The sequence below is a fragment of the Emydura macquarii genome, unplaced genomic scaffold (assembly GCF_026122565.2).
Source record: "Emydura macquarii macquarii isolate MOO-44397 ecotype Brisbane River unplaced genomic scaffold, CSIRO-AGI_Emac_v2 contig_2531, whole genome shotgun sequence".
Lineage (NCBI taxonomy): Eukaryota > Metazoa > Chordata > Testudines > Chelidae > Emydura > Emydura macquarii.
The window spans coordinates 401,993-420,520 of NW_027132668.1; the positions used below are offsets into that span (position 1 = coordinate 401,993).

The 18,528-nt window shown below is 43.4% G+C and overlaps 1 protein-coding gene across 1 annotated transcript in view; it reads right to left on the bottom strand.

Annotated features, from left to right (window-relative positions):
• AFF3 (ALF transcription elongation factor 3) overlaps positions 1 to 18,528 on the bottom strand; it is a 478,617-nt gene that overhangs the window by 185,547 nt on the left and 274,542 nt on the right. The window contains exon 7 of the mRNA XM_067563544.1: positions 9,663 to 9,749. Within this exon, the coding sequence (XP_067419645.1) occupies positions 9,663 to 9,749 (87 nt within the window). The remainder of the gene's footprint in view (positions 1 to 9,662; positions 9,750 to 18,528) is intronic.

Sequence of the window (18,528 nt, forward strand, 5' to 3'; positions counted from 1 at the left end):
ACAAAAATTATTTAAACCACTGTATTGTTGAGCTGGCAAAACAAGTGCCTTTGTTAGCATGCAACTATGGAAGCTCAGAGGGAGCCACAGAAATGCCTTAAAATACCTTTTCTATAACTAAAAATGTCATAATTTAAAGCCCAATACCTTGAGCCCTTCCCAGGACTCTAGTCAGTGTTGGATCTCATTGGGCATCACCCGTTCTCAATGAACTTTTCTAGCCAGGCAGATTTGTGAGATAATGGACTTCATGGTTGTCATATTTTTACATATAGAAAACCTGTCACTGGTCTAGGACAAAATAATCTTGCCCATAGTAGGCCTGAAGCAAGTATTATTTTTTGTGGGTGAAATTCCATTATGGTGGGAGAAAGAGGAAACATTTCCTGGCAAGGTGATTTTAAAAAAATGGTGGCTCTTTGAAGCTGCTCAAAGGTTTGGAATGTTAGAATAAGTACCAGGGAGATGGATTAGCAGGCAAAGGGTAAATGAGAAGGTCAAAGGTGCATGGTAACATCAGTATTCACATGGCTCTGCAATATCACATATGATTCTACAATTTATGCATGTATCGCTATATATAGATATACAGGAGGAATAGCTATTTCACCTACATACACACATACTGTGCAAACACACGCACACATGAGGTGGTGATAGCCATGTGATAAATTCCACAGCCATATGATATATTATTTTTTTCATGTAGCTCTAACTACCTCACCTGTCGCAGTCTTCTAATTGTTTCTCAACCTTTTTGATACTAGGGACCGACTTCCTATATTGTGTCAGGGAGATCTCAGGGACCGGTGCCGGTCCATGGACTGGTCGTTGAGAAACAGTCTACTATCTCCTATAGGATTTATTAGACTAGATGACCCAATTCTATTCTAACGTTCCAAACCTCTAATCAGCTTCAAATAAATGCCATTTTAAAAAAAAGCATCCTGTCACAAAAATATTGCCTCTTTTCCTTTTATAATAGAACAAGGCTTTTGTTTTAATACCTGATTGTTAAAAGTTACGTTATTATCCACTGAAAAGCTATTTCCCTGTAGGTAACTCTTAACGATTTCTTGACTACAGGGTTATAATTTTATTTCCCTCTGAGGCCTGTCGGGGGCTCATGGTAACTAAAGAAGCTTGGTGTCACAGGCAACTGCACCTGTATTTCACCCATGTGGTCCACCAAAGGCACCCACTCTAGGCTGGCTGGGATTTTTTCAGGTTGCACAGTTCCCTGCACACATTGTGATATCTCCAGCAAGCTAGGCTGTGTAAATAGGCCAGTGTCTGCACTTTGCTTGCTCTCTGAAGACTCTGAACAGCTGCAATTGCCAGCAGTCACAAGTTACTACACACATTTATTCTTAAAGTGAACACATTACAGAGAAAACATTAAAAACAATAAAAGAACCTACACAGGTGCTAAAAAGCTTAGCAGATGTCAGCCCAACTCCAACCTCAGGATCTGGTAGGTTTCTGTCCTCCAAAACTCACAAAAAAACAGTTACCTACCTTTCGTAACTGTTGTTCTTCAAGATACATGGGTCATGCCCATTCCAAGGTATGTGCGTGCCATGTTCACAGTTGTCAGAAAGTTTTTCCCCTAGTGGTACCTGTCGGGTCAACTCAGGCAACCCCTGGAGTGGTGCCTCCTTGGCGCTGTATATAAGGCCCTTCCTAAACTGCTGCCTCTTCGATTCCTTCTTGCCAGCTGGCTCTGACAGAGGGTAAGGTAAGTGGGTCTTGGAATGAGCAAGAGCAACACATCTAGAAGAACAACAGTTACGAAAGATGGGTAACTGTTTTTTCTTCTTTGAGTGCTTGCTTATGTCGGTTCCAAGTAGGTGACTCCCAAGCTGACCATCGGAATCGCTGTTTGAAGCACAGCTTTGCCGAATGCTGTGTCATCCCTGGCCTGCTGAGTAATGGCATAATGTGAGGTGAACGTATGGATTGATGACCAAGTTGCAGCTCTGCAGATTTCCTGTGTTGGGACCTGCAACAGGAAAGCTGCCAAGGAAGCTTGCGCCCTTGTGAAGTGCGCTATTAGTGCTGGGGCTGGCACCATAGCCAGTTCGTAGCAGGTCCTGATGTGAGAGGTGATCCATTATGTGAACCTCTGGGACAGTACCGGGAGACCCAGACTAACGCAATGAAGAGCTGGTTTGACTTACGGAAGAGTCTGGTCCTTTCTATATAGAAGGCCAGAACCCTCCTAACACCTAGAGAATGAAGACTTTGTTCCCTGCTATTGGCATGCAGTTTTGGGAAGAAGACTGGAAGGAAGATGTCCTGGTTCGTATGAAACTGGGACACCACTTTAGGGAGGAAGGCCAGATGGGGTCACAACTGTACCTTGTCCTTGTAAAACACTGTATACACAGGATTGGACATCAAAGCCTTGAATTCAGACACCCTCCTGGATGAGGTAATTGTGACCAGGAACGCCGCCTTCCAGGAGAGGTAAAAGAGCGAACATGATGCTAAGGGCTCAAAGAAGGGAGGTCCCATGAGTTTGGTAAGTATCAAGTTAAGATCCCACACTGGTATTGTATGGAGGACCTGAGGGTAGAGTCTGTGCAGACCCTTGAGAAAGCGGGTCACTATTGGATCCACAAAGACCAAATGCCTGGTTGTACACAGGAGGAATGCAAAGATCGCTGCCAGGTGTACATAACTTTTTTGGATGATATTGCCCAACCTAGTTGTTTCAAGTGCCACAGATAATCCAAGATGAAAGGCAGTGACATATTCATTGGGAGAATGCCCTTTTGCATTGCTCAAATCAAAAACCTCTTCTACTTGGCCAAATATGTAGCCCTGGTAGATGTCTTTCTGCTACCTAGGAGGACATCCCTGACTAGCCCCAAGCAGTAAAATTCCCTGGGGTTTAGCCATTGAGCTTCCATGCCACGAGGTGGAGAGATTCGAGGTTGAGATGTTGCAGGTGATCATAATCCTGTGTGATTAGGTCCAGCACCAACAGCAGGGTTATTGGAGCTCTCGCAGTGTCGAATACCAATGCTGCCGGGGCCAGGCTGGGGCTATCAATATGATGGACACTTTTTCCCTTCTGATCTTGAGTAGGACTCTGTGTACAAGCAAGAACAGGGGAAATGCGTAAAGCAGGTGGTGGTCCCATGGAAAGAGGAATGTATCCATGATTGAGCCCGGGCTGTGGTTGAGGAAGGAACAGAGCTGCTGACATTTCCTGTTGAGATGGGTCATGAACTGGTCCACTTGGGGAACTTTTCATTGCTGGAAGATGTTGTTCAGTATATCTTGATGGAAGTACCACTCGTGATTGTGGAAAGATCTGCTGAGATGATCCGCCAACACATTCTGGGATCTGGAATGGTAAGATACCTCCAGGTGCATGCAGTGAGAAATGCAGAAGTCCCAAAGCTTATTGGCACAGGGTAGAGGAGCATACTCCACCTTGTCTGTTTACATAAAACAACTCTGTGGTGCGGTCTGTCATGACTGACATGCGCCTGCCCTCTATGTGAGGCAGGAAGTTTTGGCACGCCAGACAAACCACCTCAGCAGTCTTATGATGGAGCCTATGGCTTTGAAATAAGATGGTGGCAGGAACGCCCTGGCCCTGAACTGCGTCTAGGACTGCTCCTATAAACTCTATCCTATGGGTAGGGGATAATATCAACTTGGGCATGTTCAGCCAAAGACCCAGACTGCTGAAAGTCGACTTTATGAAGTAGACTTGGGCCTCTACTTGTTCCTTGGAGGGGCCCTTAATGAGCCAGTTGTCTAGATACAGAAACACCTGCACCTGTCATTTCCTGAGGAAAGTGGCCACGACTGCCATGCATTTGGTAAAGACTTGTGGGGCTGCTGACAGTCTGAAAGGGAGGACTGTAAACTGATAGTGAGCATGGTTTTCCATGAGCCTGAGGAACCTTCAGTGAGATGGAACTATTGAAATGTGGAAATAAGCATCCTTTAGATCAAGGGCGGCATACCAGTCTCCTGGATCCAAGGAGGATCACTGCCAAAGAGACCATGCGGAACTTCAGCTTCTTCATGAATCTGTTAAGGTTTCGCAGATCTAGAATGGGTTTGAGACCACATTTGGCCTTTGGGATTAGGAAATATCAAGAATAGCACCCCTTTCTACTTAGCTCCAGAGGAACCTCCTCAATGCTTGTAGGAGCTCTTGCACTTCCTGTAAGAGAAGTTGCTCGTGAGAGGGGTCCCTGAAGAGAGACAGGGAAGGGGGGAAAGGAGGAGAATTGGAGAGAATATCTCAGTTCTACCATGTGCCTAACCGTCCAAGGTGATGTGAGTCCATGCCTGGTAGAAATAGGATAGACGATTCAGGAAACAGGGGAAAGGATCCTGGCTTTGAATTGGTGTGTTGCCCCCGGAATGTTTGGAGGCTGCCTTGCTGAGCTCTGACTCTGGTTAGGCAGAGGCTGTGGTGTCCTGTGCTTGTTGTTCCTGCACCTGTTTCAAGAGTAGTCCTGCCTCTGCTGTGCAGGATAAAACTGTGGGGCAGGCTGAGGTTTAAAGTGTTTCCTCTGGGTACTCAGAGTATGTAGGCCTAGAGATTTCAGAGTAGCCCTAGAATCCTTTAGGCTGTGCAATTTGGAGTCAGTTCACTCTCAGAACAACCCCGAGCCCACAAATGGCAGGTCTTGGAAAGTCTGCTGGACCTCTGGGAGAAGGTCTGACACCCACAGCCATGAGCTTCTCCTCATTGTGATGACCAAGGATATTGTGTGCATGGCTTAGTCTGCTGCGCCCAATGCCGCCTGCAGGGTTGTCCTCGCCATGGCCTTGCCTTCGTTGATGAACATGGAAAACTCTTGTTTGGAGTCTGCTGGCAGCAGCTCTTTGAATTTTGTTAATTGCCTCCCAGGAGTTGAAGATGTAGTGGCTTAGAATGTCTTGCTGGTTGGCTGTTCGAAGCTGGAGCTCTCTGTTAGCGTGCACCTTCCAACCGAAGAGATACAGCTTCTTTGAGCCCCTGACTTAGGGGATGAGGTCTGCTGCTCTTTTCTCTCTTTATCATTTGCCGCTGCTAGCACCAGCAACCCCGGTTGCAGGTGGGTAAAGAGATACTCATACCCAGTGGAGGGGGTAAACTACTTCCACTCTATCCCCTTAGCTGTGGCCGGTGTTTGCCACAGTGTCTTAGTGGTGGCTTGAATTGTTTTGATAAGGGGTTGAGCTACCCTCTGGTCCCTGAATGCCCACCACAGGGTTCTCTGACTCCCGCCCTTCCTCTGCCTGAAGCCCCAGGTTCTTGGCCACCCTCCTGAGAAGCTTCCGCTGGGCTCTATTGTCCATTGGAGGTGGTGCAGCTGAAGTCCCCACTACCGCCTCATTGAGGGATGACGATGACGATGCCCTGGTGGGAGTGGGTCTTCCTGTCCCACTGGGTCCCGTGCCTCCATTGGAACACTCAGCTTGGCACCAAGATCCCTGCCAGTACTGGTCTCCGCACCGTACTCTGCTTCCCCTTTGGTACCAGGTTCATCGTCCTTCTCGGTGCCGCAGGGAGATGGTCAAGCCATTGCTGGTCGAGATCCCCTTGATAGAGAGGCAATGGAGTAAGACCATCTGGACGAGCATCCTTGCGTCTGATGGTAGCCCATGGGGTCCAGAAGGGCTATTGCATAGGCATCTGCCATTGCACAGGCCACAGACCCATAAAGGGGTTTTGCTCCTGCTCCTGACTAGAGCTTCACCCCTTCTGTCGGTGCTGGCTGCGCCTGGAGGCATATGATTCCGCTGTGGTATGGTGTGTTGGCCACTGATGTTTATCAGTGTAGGCTGCATGCTTGTGTCCCTGTGCAGATGCTGTCCCAGCTCTGATCAGGAAACCGAGACGGTTCTCACGATCGAATGAATCAACATGACCACGGATTAGCTGAGCAATGAAGGCATGCAGGCCAGGTTTATTGCATGCGGCACAATAAGAAGTGACCTATAGAGTATCTCTGGGTCAGTTTCATATAGGCGGCGTTACAATGGCCACGGCCCAAGGGCGGGACTTTCCGTTATCCCCTAGACTGGACGACTTTGTTCCCTCTGACACTCTCTTTTATACATTGTTACAGACAATTTTGTTCTGCCCTCTTGGATGTAGGTAGTTGCCACCCTCTTGACGTAGTCTAATACCACCTTTCTCTGTTAGTTGTCTGATTTGGGCAAAACAACTCCATTTATCACTTTTTAGTCATTTCTATTCATCAAAGTGTTATTTTAGGGAATTAGTTCTCTTTGATATCTCGGTGCCTCCTGTACCTGCTACATAATTTGCATTTTAGTAATATTTTGGCAATCTATATACTTGCAGTATCAGCACTTTCCTGTGCCAATTTCAGTTAGCTTGTTTTTTTCCACTTATACTCTTGTTCACTTGGTTTTTTCCATTTAGGCCTTAGCCTGTTTTACAGGCCTTATGACAGGTCTTATACTTACTACATTCGCCTCTGAGCCAGATGACTGAGATTCAGAGCGTGGGGACCACAGACGACTGGTTCATCAAAGACCGCTTCAAAGAACAAGTAGAGGCCGAAGTCTACCTCATAAAGTCGACCTTCAGCAGTCTGGGTCTTCGGCTGAATACGCCCAAGTTGATATTATCCCTTACCCATAGGATAGAGTTTATAGGAGCAGTCCTAGACTTGGTTCGGGCCAGGGCTTTCCTGACAGCATCTCATTTCGAAGCCATAGGCTCCATCATAAGAGTGCTGAGGTGGTTTGCCTGGCGTGCCAAAACTTCAGCTGGTGGTATACTGCTGTCTTTTGCCAGGTTCATGGATTACTTTGCCAGGTGATGAAGGCTGCTCACTTCTGCTCAAGGAGATCAAGAATCTGAATGTCACTGGTGTTGAACCAGTCCTGGTTCTGTTGAGATGCAAACCCTGCAACGTCCTGTAAAGGATTCCCTCAATCCACCAACCATCGGAGAGCTGAAGCAGGCCATCCAACAGATGAAAACCAACAAAGCCTGCAGGCCAGATGGTATACCTGCAGAGGTCTACCATGCTGGCAGCTTCTGGCTCATGTCATGACTCCATCAGTTCATCCTCCACCTCTGGGATGAAGAGGACATCCCCAGTGATCTCAAGAACGTGACCATCATGACCATCTACAAGAAGGGGCTACTGGGATATTTCCCTCCTGTCCATCGCGGGTAAGATCCTGGCCTGTATCCTCCTGAACTGCCTTCATCCCATCAATGAGGAGATCCTCCCAGAAACCCAGTGTGGCTTCTGACCATTCCATGGCACTGCGGACATGGTCTTCGTTGTCAGGCAGATCCAAGAAAAATGTCGAGAGCAAAATCAAGAACTGTTCCTTGCCTTCATTGACCTGCCCAAGGAGTTAAATTCCTTATATCACGAAGCTCTGTGGATTGTCCTCCAACGCCTGGGCTGCCAGCTGAAGTTTGTTACAATGCTGAGACTCCTGCATGACGATATAACCACTACCATCCTGAGTCGAAGATCTGAAACTGATGCCTTCCGCATCCAGACTGGGGTCAAACAAGCTTGTGCGATCGCCCCCACCTTGTTCACCTTCTACCTGACCATCATCATCCACCTCATCTGAGATGATCTACCACGTGGCATCAGTATCCAGTATCGACTGGATGGGAAGCTCGTCAATCTTGGTTGCTTCTGGGCAAAAACAAAACTCACAACTAAGGACATCCAAGACCTTCAGTTTGCGGACAACTGCTGCATGATGGCTCTCTCTGCACAGGACGTGCAAGTGACATTAGAGCTCTTCAACGCTTTGTGTAAGAGACTTGGCCTGTCCTTCAACATTGCTAAGACAAAGGTCCTCCACCAACCTCCCCGAGGCCAGCTGAACATCCCTTGTGCCATCTATGTAAACGGGGAGGCTCTGGAGTACGTGGAGCACTTCCCGTATCTTGGCAGGCACCTCTCCCAACAGGCTACCATCGATGAAGAAGTCCAGCACCGGGTTAACTGTGCCAGTGCCACCTTCTTCAAGCTGCAACAACACGTTTTTGAAAACATAGTTCTTCGGAAGCCGATGAAGGTCCTAGTTTATAAGGCTGTTATGCTGACCACCTTCCTCTACTGCAGCAAAACCTGGACCATTTACTGAAGTCACATTAAGACCCTTAAGAGCTTCTACCAGCTTGCGTCAAATTCTGGGGAACAAATGAGAGGAGTGTCGGACGACCGAGAGCATCTTCTATGAAGCTGTGTCCTCCAGCATTGAAGCCTTGCTTTTGAGAAATAACTCAGATGGACAGGCCACAGTGTTTGGATGCCTGAGAACCACCTCCCTCACCAGGTGCTATTCTCCCAGCTCTCAGTTGGCCAATGCTCAAAGGGCAGCCAAAGGAAACGATACAATGACACAATCAAGGTCGCCCTCAAGCATGGAGGCATGGACACCAATGACTGGGAGAACCAAGCTGATGACCACTTGGCAGGGCACCACCTGGTTCATCAAGGCATGCACCACTTCAAGGCCCAATGACTCGACACCGAGGCGGAATGGTGGAGGAAGAAGGAAACCAAGCTGGGGTTGCAAATTCCACTTCCCCATGCAACAACATGCCCCCACTGCCAAAGCATATGTACATCCAGAACTGGCCTCCTCAGTCATCTGAAGACCTACCAAACTTGACGGATGTCATCCTGGACTTCGAGGGACCACCACCGCCGATATACAGTGCCATAGAGGCACCATTCCAGGGGGTGCCTGTGTCAACCCGACAGGTAGCGCTAGGGGAAAAATAATTCAATGACTGTGCACACAGCATGCACAAACCTACTTGGAATTGACACGAGCAACTGCTTGAAGAAGAACTGGGTTTTCCTCCTGGTTACGAGTTCATAACTGTCTCAGATTCAAAACTACCATGAATAGTCATCTTTACTTTTTACAGCTTGGGCCTTTGATCTTGGCTTCATGTGATAGGATCAGCAAACAAAGGCCCACTCCTCAGGGCTCAGCTTGAAAAGGTGGGTTTTGGGGTTTTTTTTTTCATAGCCAGAGTTTTGAATTTGCATTCACTTCTTCCTAAATATTTCACAGGAAATTCACTTCACATGTGTTGTCCCAAAAGACCATTCTTGTCTAGCAAACATACATACTTGTACAACACAGTCCTTTGATCATCCAGGCCTTCCATCACATCTTCCTCCTAGAGAAGTTACATACAATCCCAAAATACAATAATAATACACTTTCCATTAAGTACAAGGAACCCCAAAGATACTTACATTCAATACAATTTTTCAAAAATATTGCAGGAAATTGCCATATCTGTCACACTTGGTTTCACAGGCAGAAGGTTACAAACAATAGTATCAATATCTTTAAAAACTTTAACTGAGGACTAAAATAGTTTTGGCATATAATTGTGGCATATAAACAATACAAGATGGTATGAAGTAAAAGTTTTATTGGCCTGGGGTAACTTACATAAATCGCTAGTGACTTCACCACTTGTGAGCAATGTGGCTTTCCCAGACTCATGCCAATAACTTTTCCAACACTCCCCCATGTATTCTCTCTATCTTCTGCACATGCACTTAGCAGTCTAGTTAGTGGCAGCACAAGATTATTTGGGGATCAGAGTTGAGGATGTATATTGAGGTTGGGGGAGATGGGTTTCTAGACTATAAAGAGTTTCTTACCTTGTTTGGAAATGGAAACTTGTTCTGCTCCCCTTTTCCAGGTGTGTGAATAGCTGAGAGTGGTGGAGGCCAGGAATGGGTCATCTCCTGGAAAATAATATTGAACAGTAAACTATATTTAAAAAGACATGAAGCAATAAGACGACATGATAGCAGTAGAGATTTCTGGATAGTGGCATTATTATATATGTAACTTTCTATGGATAAATTTTAGTAGTTACTAGACTATATCTAGTTTATTTATAATCTACTCAATACATGCGTTACATTATTTTTTATCAAAGATTGTTGGGAGCATGTTTCAAAATGAGTTTGATTTTTTTTTTTCAATGATTAATGTTTTCTGAGTGCAAGAAGTTTGATTTTCTGATGAACTGCACTCAAGCTTTAATCATGCAATGCATTCTGTGAATGACTTAGAACGAATACAGGTAGGTGAGAATAAAGGAAACACAAAAAGGATTATTTCCTTACTTGTAATAAAAGAAACAGAAATTTCAGTTCATGAACAAGTAATTAGGTATGGAATATGGACTAACCATAACATGGATCTTACCCAGACAGGGTTTGAATAATAAACATTTGAGGCTTGAACTTGGTAATAGATAAATAGATTCCAAGGCTAGAAGGGACTACTGTGATCATCTAGTCTGGCCTCTTGTATAACACAGGCCATACAACTTCCCCGAAATAATTCCTAGAGTATATCTTTTAGAAACAACATGATGGAGAATCTATCATGACCTATCATGATCTAGCCTGACCTAACATGATCTATCATGACCCAATTAACCACATTGTTAAAACTTTATGTCTTATTTCTAGTCTGAATTTGTCTAGCTTAAACTTCTAGCCATTGGATTGTGTTATAACTTTGTCTGCTAGATTGAAGAGTCCATTATCAAATATTTGTTTCCCTTGTAGATATATGTGGACTGTAATGAAGTCATGCCTTTACCTTTGCTTTGTTAAGCTAAATAGATTCAATACAAAACATGTTTTCTAATGTTTTAATAATTTTCGTGGCTCTTCTCTGAACCCTCTCTAATATATCAACATCCTTCTTGAATTGATGCACTAGAATAGGACACAGTATTCCAGCAGTGGTCAAACACAGAGGTAAAATAACATCTCTACTCCTTCTTGAGATTCCTCTGTTTATGCAACTAAGGATAGCATTGGTCCTTTTGGCCATATCATCACACTGGGAATTCATGTGTAGCAGATTATCCACCACTACTCTCAAAATCTCTTCCAGAGTCACTGCTTCCTAGGAAGAGTCCCACATCCTGTCAGTACAGCTTACATTCTTTGTTCCTAGATGTACAGATTGCTGTATTAAAACACATGTTGTTTGCTTGCTCCCAGCTCATCAAGTGATCCAGATAGCTCTGTATCAGAGAGCTGTCCTCTTCGTTATTTACCACTTCTCTAACTTTTGTGTCATCTGCAACTTTATCTGTGATGATTTATGTTTTTTTCTTCCAGGTCGAATTTAAGTGCCTGCAATTGCCATTTTATTTCAGTGGGAAGTGAATATGCTCAGAACCTCCAGCTGTTCAGTGCGCTGCAGGACAGAGCCCAAAATCAGTCTTTTAAAAAAGGAATTTTCCACTCAGCTTTTGGCTTCTCCCTACATTTACTGAATTAGTTATTTTGTTTTAGCGAGGAGAGGAGCTTACCTGCGTATAGTATTTTAAGAGCACCTTCAACGTAAGCAATTCCTTCATAGTCCAAGCCTGAGTGAGTTAGCCTTCAAAGTGTGGCTCAAGATTGCTCTCTTTGGCACAGACTTTACCAGATAGGTCTAAACTAAGGCACAGGCTTTACCTACTGTTCTGAATTCTTTCCTCATAGGTTGACGGTTTAATGAGAAAGGATTAGTATTGCTGCCCATTGTAGGCAGTTATAGACTGATATTTGTGTAAATGTATGCTGGGTCAAGGACCATGATGTTTGGGGCACTACACATTAATAAAATACTAAAAATTATGTTGCATGCAACAACCATGACAGCATGGCCCAAAAGTTGCTTAGTAAGAAATGTTTTGCCTCAGTATCACTGACTGCTATAATGAGAATTTTTTATGAGGATGTTAGGCTTGTAATCCTGTGCTTCATTAACTGAATGTGTTGTTGTCACTCCATAGCATGCTGTTCAGTTGTGTTGCGAGTTGTATTTAATCCCTAATAATATTGTTGTTACAGTTCTAAAAAGTACCACTTTTTAAAGAAATATGAAAAATTATTATTTGAAAAAAGAAGTGTGAACAACTTGCCCATTCTTGCTCAACAACAATGGAATACAGCATTGGGAATTTCATGGCCTACCTTAATAATTCTTTCCCAAGACAAAGTCTCTGAGTATTCTGCCAATGAAGTAATCTGTTTGACTAACCTTTCCAAGATGGTTTATGAGTTATAAATGTCACCTTCAAAATGTTCTTGATAAACAGTTTATTTTTGAATAAAAAACTGCATTCTTTTATGTTATTTGAAGCTAAAAATGTTAAATGATTTATTATACCTGTGTAATCTCTGTGGGTGCCTCTAATCAGAGCATCATCTGGTTTGCAGTTTCACTATCAGAATTGCTTTGCCTTTCAGTTCTTTCAGGCAGATTGTTCATCTTGTGACTCTCTTGTCAGATAAGTGCCACCAACAGCAGTACATAGTAATTTTTATTATACAGTAAATTCTTTAAATACAGACAACCGATCACTGCACAGTTTGCTATACAGAAGAAATATTTCTTATTGCTATGAGTGCTTGACAAGCACAGAATAATTTTCAAAAGATCAATGAATTACGTTTTGGAAAAAAAATCTTTCAGTAATGGTTTGTTATGATTATATCTTTACAGAAGGATGATTTGTAGCATTTTAACTAGCCCTACGACTGTGTGATCCAAACACTAACATTTTTTCCAGGCTAGACCCTGTTGGGACCACTAGCTCATTCTATTGCATCACATAATTAAATTACTTACATTTAATAAGTTGGGTTTTTTTCACATCACACCCATTTTCATTTATGAATGAAAGGTGTATGCATTCCCTCCAATGGATGAAGTTAAATGAAACTCAGACTCAAAAGAAGCCAAGGGTTATCTCTTCTGGGAGCGATACTCAGCTCAAAAGTGTACCCAGGATCTAACTATGGAGCCTTATTTGTTAAAGGGAGGAATGCTTTACTTCAGCTCTTGTAATTGTGGAACCAGGCATGCAGACTGGGAGCATTGCTGGTAACTTTGCCCTAAAGATATGACGTTTCTGAGATATGCTTATCAGCTCTTAAGATTTCCATTTGTCTATGAGCCAGTTCCCCTGGATTGTATGACGGCTGACTTTTCAGTCTCACCTTGATAGAAACATCTTCTAAGAAGTCTGTTATTTGGTGTACAGAAACCAATCTGTTACAGCAGGATATTTCTGTCCTCCCACCTTGCTTTGCTAGATCTGGCAATGAAACTCTATCCATGGAAAGGAGCAGAGTACTGATTAAAAGTAAGGATGACCTTTTCTGACATGTTAAAATCTTTCATATTTTTTTCAGGATTATTTCTCATCCACACTTAGACAAAAAATGGTCTTGATGGCCTTTTTCTATTAGTTTCTTTACTACTCACTTTGTGCTTTGAGTTTTGGTTATAATTAATTTGATGTAACCCTTTGTGACACAAAGACTTCATAGGAGCACTGATGTTTACAAGGGGTAATCGTCTTTATCACACCCCTCCAAATTTGCCTTTAATGTACTGATATTTTAAATTGAGATTACAGAGTATATTTTGGTCTACGTTTGAATTTCAAATGATGGAAAATTAAACATAATTAATAAAATGTAAGGACAAAACTGTTATGAAAAAATTAATCCTTTGTATTATACAGGTTATGCCATAAAGTCGTAACAAAATCTGGATGCTGATGGCTCAGAAATGGCTTAATGAACTAAAAGAGATTTTGTAAAACCAAAACCTTATGCAGTATACACAGTCTCCATAAAACTGTTTGAGAACACCAAGCAAGAAATCTTGAAAACAGGAATAAATATTTAGGTGTATGTGATGGGGCGTCTGCCCTACACTGGCATTTAAGGGGTTAAAAGCAGCCCAAGAGAGGCCACGCGGGAGGCGGCTAATAGGAGAAAGGCTGGGGGGAACAGCCAATCAAAGTCCTGCAGGCCCATATAAAAGAAGCTGCAGGGCAGCGCAAAGCAGTCTCTGCCTGGAGCACAAGGAGGGAAGGCTGTGTCTCTCGCAGGCTGAAGCCTGCAGCACCTTAGACAGAGTTACTGCTGAGAGTGGGTAGTAGCAGGCCCTGAGGGTGGACAAGGAAGGTGCTAGGGCTGGGGAAAGTGGCCCAGGAAGACAGCAGTTGGGAGAGGAATTCAAGGCGCAGTAGGAGGCTGCAATCCATAGGATCCGTGAGCCGGGACCTGGACCCACTTGCTACTGGGGAAGTGGCAGAATAAGTTGGTGCAGTCATCACTGAGGAAGTGGCTAATGAGATACTGCCGTAGCCACTAGGGAAAGTGGCTGGATTCCTGAGGAGCCAAACCTCCTCCAGATGGGGGGAACACAAATTGTGACTTAGCTGGAGGGCTGTCAGAAAGAGGATGTTGTGGTTTTGGACAGCTGTGTGAAGGGCTACAGGCCAGCTGCAGCAAAAGAGTGATGGTGTGTGGACTCTGGATGTGGGTGTGGGCTTGGATCTATTCCCCAGACAACCAGCAGGAGGCGCCAGTCTGGCGGTGAGTGGTGCGAATCCATCATAGTGTACTACAAAAAAGTGTTGCAAGGTCAATGAAAAATAAATCTAGAAAAATCAAGTGTTGCCAACTCTTGATTTTTTTTGTCACAGTTCAGGGCAACTGCACCAGTATTTCCTTGCCCTTATGGTCCATCAAGGCATCCACCCTAAGCTCCTAGCTTCTCAGCTGTCACCTCTCTTGGGCGGAGATGTGTGTCTCTCTTCCTCCTAATTAAGGTTTTTCCAGACTGCACAACTGTGAGTTCCTCAGCAAGTTAGACTCCTCAGCAGGCCTGCTTTGCTTTCTCCTCAGAGGCTATAAACTGAGTAATTGCCCACAGTTAACTTACCACACAACTGTTTCTAAGCAAGCACATTTATTCTTAAGGTGAAAGCACTACAGAGAAAACATATTAAAACAATAAAAGAACCTACACGCATAAGGTGGCCAAGCCCACCAACAGCAATTCCAGGACCCAGGGCAGAAAAGTCAATGACCCCCACCCCTCTAGAAAGGGAGGGCTGAGGTTTCCGACAATGGGCATTGGGTGAAGCTTCCCCTTGGGAGGCGAGCTCCCTGTCCCCCAATTTTGCTCGTGACCCGGCCCACACTCCACCTCTTCTCCACCTCAGTTCTGGTCCCCTCCCCTGCTCAGCCCGCTCACTGCCACGTTCCTCCCTCCACATCCCTTTCCCCAGGTGGCGAGCGACAGCAAGGGGGCTGAGTGGGGTGGGGGGGGAGAGGAGGGATGCATATGGCGAGTGACAGTGGGGGCTGAGCGGGGAGGAGAGACACTGTGACGGGGAGGCCAAGAGGGAAAAGGAGTGTGTGGAAGAGAGGGGCCGAGAGGGGATGGGGGGAGGGACGAGGTGAGCAGGACCTGGGGTGGAGTGGGGCCTGAGGCAGACCGGGGGGTGGACTCTGGCCGGGGCTATGAGTGGAAGAGGCAGGAGGGGGAGCTTCACCCGCTGCCCATGGCCTGGGACCTTTTAAAATCACTAGGCTGCTCGGCAATTGCTCCCTTTGTCTCCCCTCAACCCCTGTTGGCAGGTCTGGAGGTGACCAGAGATCACTCATCAGTCTTATAGGCCAAAATCCTTCCAACCCTTGGGACACCCCTGGAAGAGACGGTACTGTCCATTTGCTGGATCAGAAAGAAGGCCCTGATTAAATTTAAATTCAGGCTATTTATCCAAAAATTCTTTCTTTGTCTGTTAATCTCTGGAGAATCCACTCTGAAGTAGTATATGAGAGCCTCCCCAGGTGGTGGTACCTCTCTGGAAGTATTACAACCTGAGTGAATTTGCCTGCCTCCAGCTCCCACTCTTAATTTTTGGAAGGGGCTGTGGCTTCCCTCCCCCATGGGATTACATACAAACCTTGGCTCACAATGACACAAACTTAATACAGTAAGATCTGTCAAAGATATTACAGAAAATTGCCAGATCTGTCACCATTCTGGGACAGGTCTCATGACATTTGGTGTTTTTCATAAAACAGCTCCTGAAGTCAAGTTAATATGTGAGAATCTCACTTTCCTTTAAAAACAAAAATGAAAGTTTCTAGCCCTCACAGTGCAGAAATGCCTGAAAACATGAACCCCAAAGGCTCATAAACCAGAAGGCAAATAAAAAGAACCCAACTTTTTTTTTTCCCCCTAATCTCATGTTTATAAAGCAAATCTTATTTTGGGGGGAGGAGACATTACTCATGATTCTGAATACTTGGGGTTGGCAGTATTGTTGCATATAGTCTGCAGGTCTGAAGGCAATATTTCAAACTTACTGTATTGAACTGTTAATAAATAATATATAATTTAGGTGCTATAATATTTAAAATGCTGTTAAGTGTACTTGTTGCTGTGGAAGACACAGTCCACTGAAGGCAGGACAAGAAGTCATCATCTTAATCTGCAGAACGGGAGATTTAGGTTAGATATTAGGAAAATGTTTCCAGTTATAAGAGTAGTTAAGCATTGGAACAGGCTTCCAAGGGAGGTTGTAGAACCTCTGTCATTGAAGGTTCTAAGAACAGGTTAGACAAACACCCGTCAGTGATGGTCTAGGTATACTTGGTCCTGCCTCAGTGCAGGGAGCTGGATTAGATTGGATTAGATGACTTCTCAAGGTTCCTTCCATCTTATATTTCTAACATTCTAAGATTTCATATAATTTCTAAATTATAAAGAAAAAACACTCTGAATCTTACATTTTACATTGAACAAACAATTATTCAGCTACATAATATACCAGATTACCTAATCTCAAAGCAATGCAAGATTTTCCCCCCCAACATTAGTCCACTTTAAAGACTGTTTTAAAAAACATTAACTACCAAAAAAAAAAAAAAAAGAAATCACAAAACCAAGAAGCCACTTGGGGCTTGGAAGCTGAAAAACAATCTGTCCAAAAGGCTGAATTATGATTTCTAAATTAGAATTAAATTCATGCTTTCAAATCATGGGACTGTTAAAAAAATGCCTCTGAGCTGTCCAATTTGTTTAAAATGGTGACAATACTAAACCCCTCCCTCAGTGGGGAGTATACCATTGACAAATCATTTAGGTGATACTGGATGTTGTAACACCAAGCATTTATTTTACAACATTGGCTCAAATTCATTCATGGGCTCAAATTGACATTTATGGACTGAGACACATTGTATTATTTTACACACACACGTATTATGATACTATAACTATTTTCTTTTCCACCTATTATGAATCAGATTTCAGTAGTTAAATATAAATGCTCAGTTTTGCAGAGAGATGCAGGTAATCTTAGACAATAGGCAAACTCAGCTTTTATTCAGATTGAAGAAGAAAGATTCACATAAAAAAATCCGCAATGTATATCATAACTGTAAAATTAGTTTTAGCAAAAACAATTAAGTAAGAAGACGTTTCTTGTGGATTAATGACTGGTTATGCAGTGTTTTGTTTTGGACTTTTAAGCCTAACTTATAATTAATTTTCAGGCAAAGTACTGTGCAGTGGTAAATAATAGTAATGGTTCCAGACTGAAGGCAATGTTATTCTACTTAGTGCTATCTATCTTTCTGTATGGCATTTGAAACCTGTAATGTTATCTAGGTGAAAAGGTTCAGAAAACTTGTAATTTAATAAAAAGTGGTGAAATCACATCTCCACTGGACTTGAGTCTAACTTCTCCTATTTACTCCCTTGTTCATTTTCTCCTATTGTCAAAAATAAGCATTTGGGCCAGTGGTTACCTATTAAAACTCCACCTTCTCACTGAAGGTTCAAGAGGAGATTGGGAGAATGGGTTAAAAGGTCCTAATGCCAATGGCATAAAAATGGTAAAGAGAAATTCATGAAGGACAGAAGAGAGGATGCCATGGCCTATTAAGGTCATGAGAAGAAACACAGAATCGTAGATACTAGAGATGGAAAAGATCTATAGGATCATCCTGTCTAGGAGTTCTCAGATTTTCAATAGTAAATGAAACACAGGACTTGTCATACTGGATCACACCTGAAGTCCATCTAATTCACTATAGTGTCTCCAACAGTGAGTAGCACCAGATGCTTCAGAGAAGGGTAAGAACTCTACAATAGGCAAACGTGGAGTTAATCTACCCCTAACTTTAGGTCTCATCCTAATATCTAATTATTAGAGATTGGTTTAAGCCCTGAAACAATGTTTAATATCTCTTCCACAAAATTTGTCATCATTCATTATGTAAGCTCTGGATATTCTTGTTATACATATGGATGTACAATCTCTTTTTCAATTGTGTTAAGTCTTGGTCTCAATGACTTCCTGTGGCAATGAGCACCGCAGTTTAAATGACGTTACGTGAAAAAACATTTTTTATTTTTATTGGTTTTGAATTTCCCAGCTTTATATTTCATTGACTGTCTCCTTGTTTTTGTATTATGAAACAGGGAAAACAGAAATTCACAATTTACCGTCTCTACATCATTAATCAAATTTTTGAGATGCGGTGACTAGTACTGTATACAATATCCAGATGAGGCTGCAGAATTGATTTATATAAAGGCATTACAATATTCCCTGTATTATTCACCGTCCCATTCTTTGTGCAATCTAATATTTTGTTTCTCTTTTAGACCACAGCTGTGTCTAAAGGT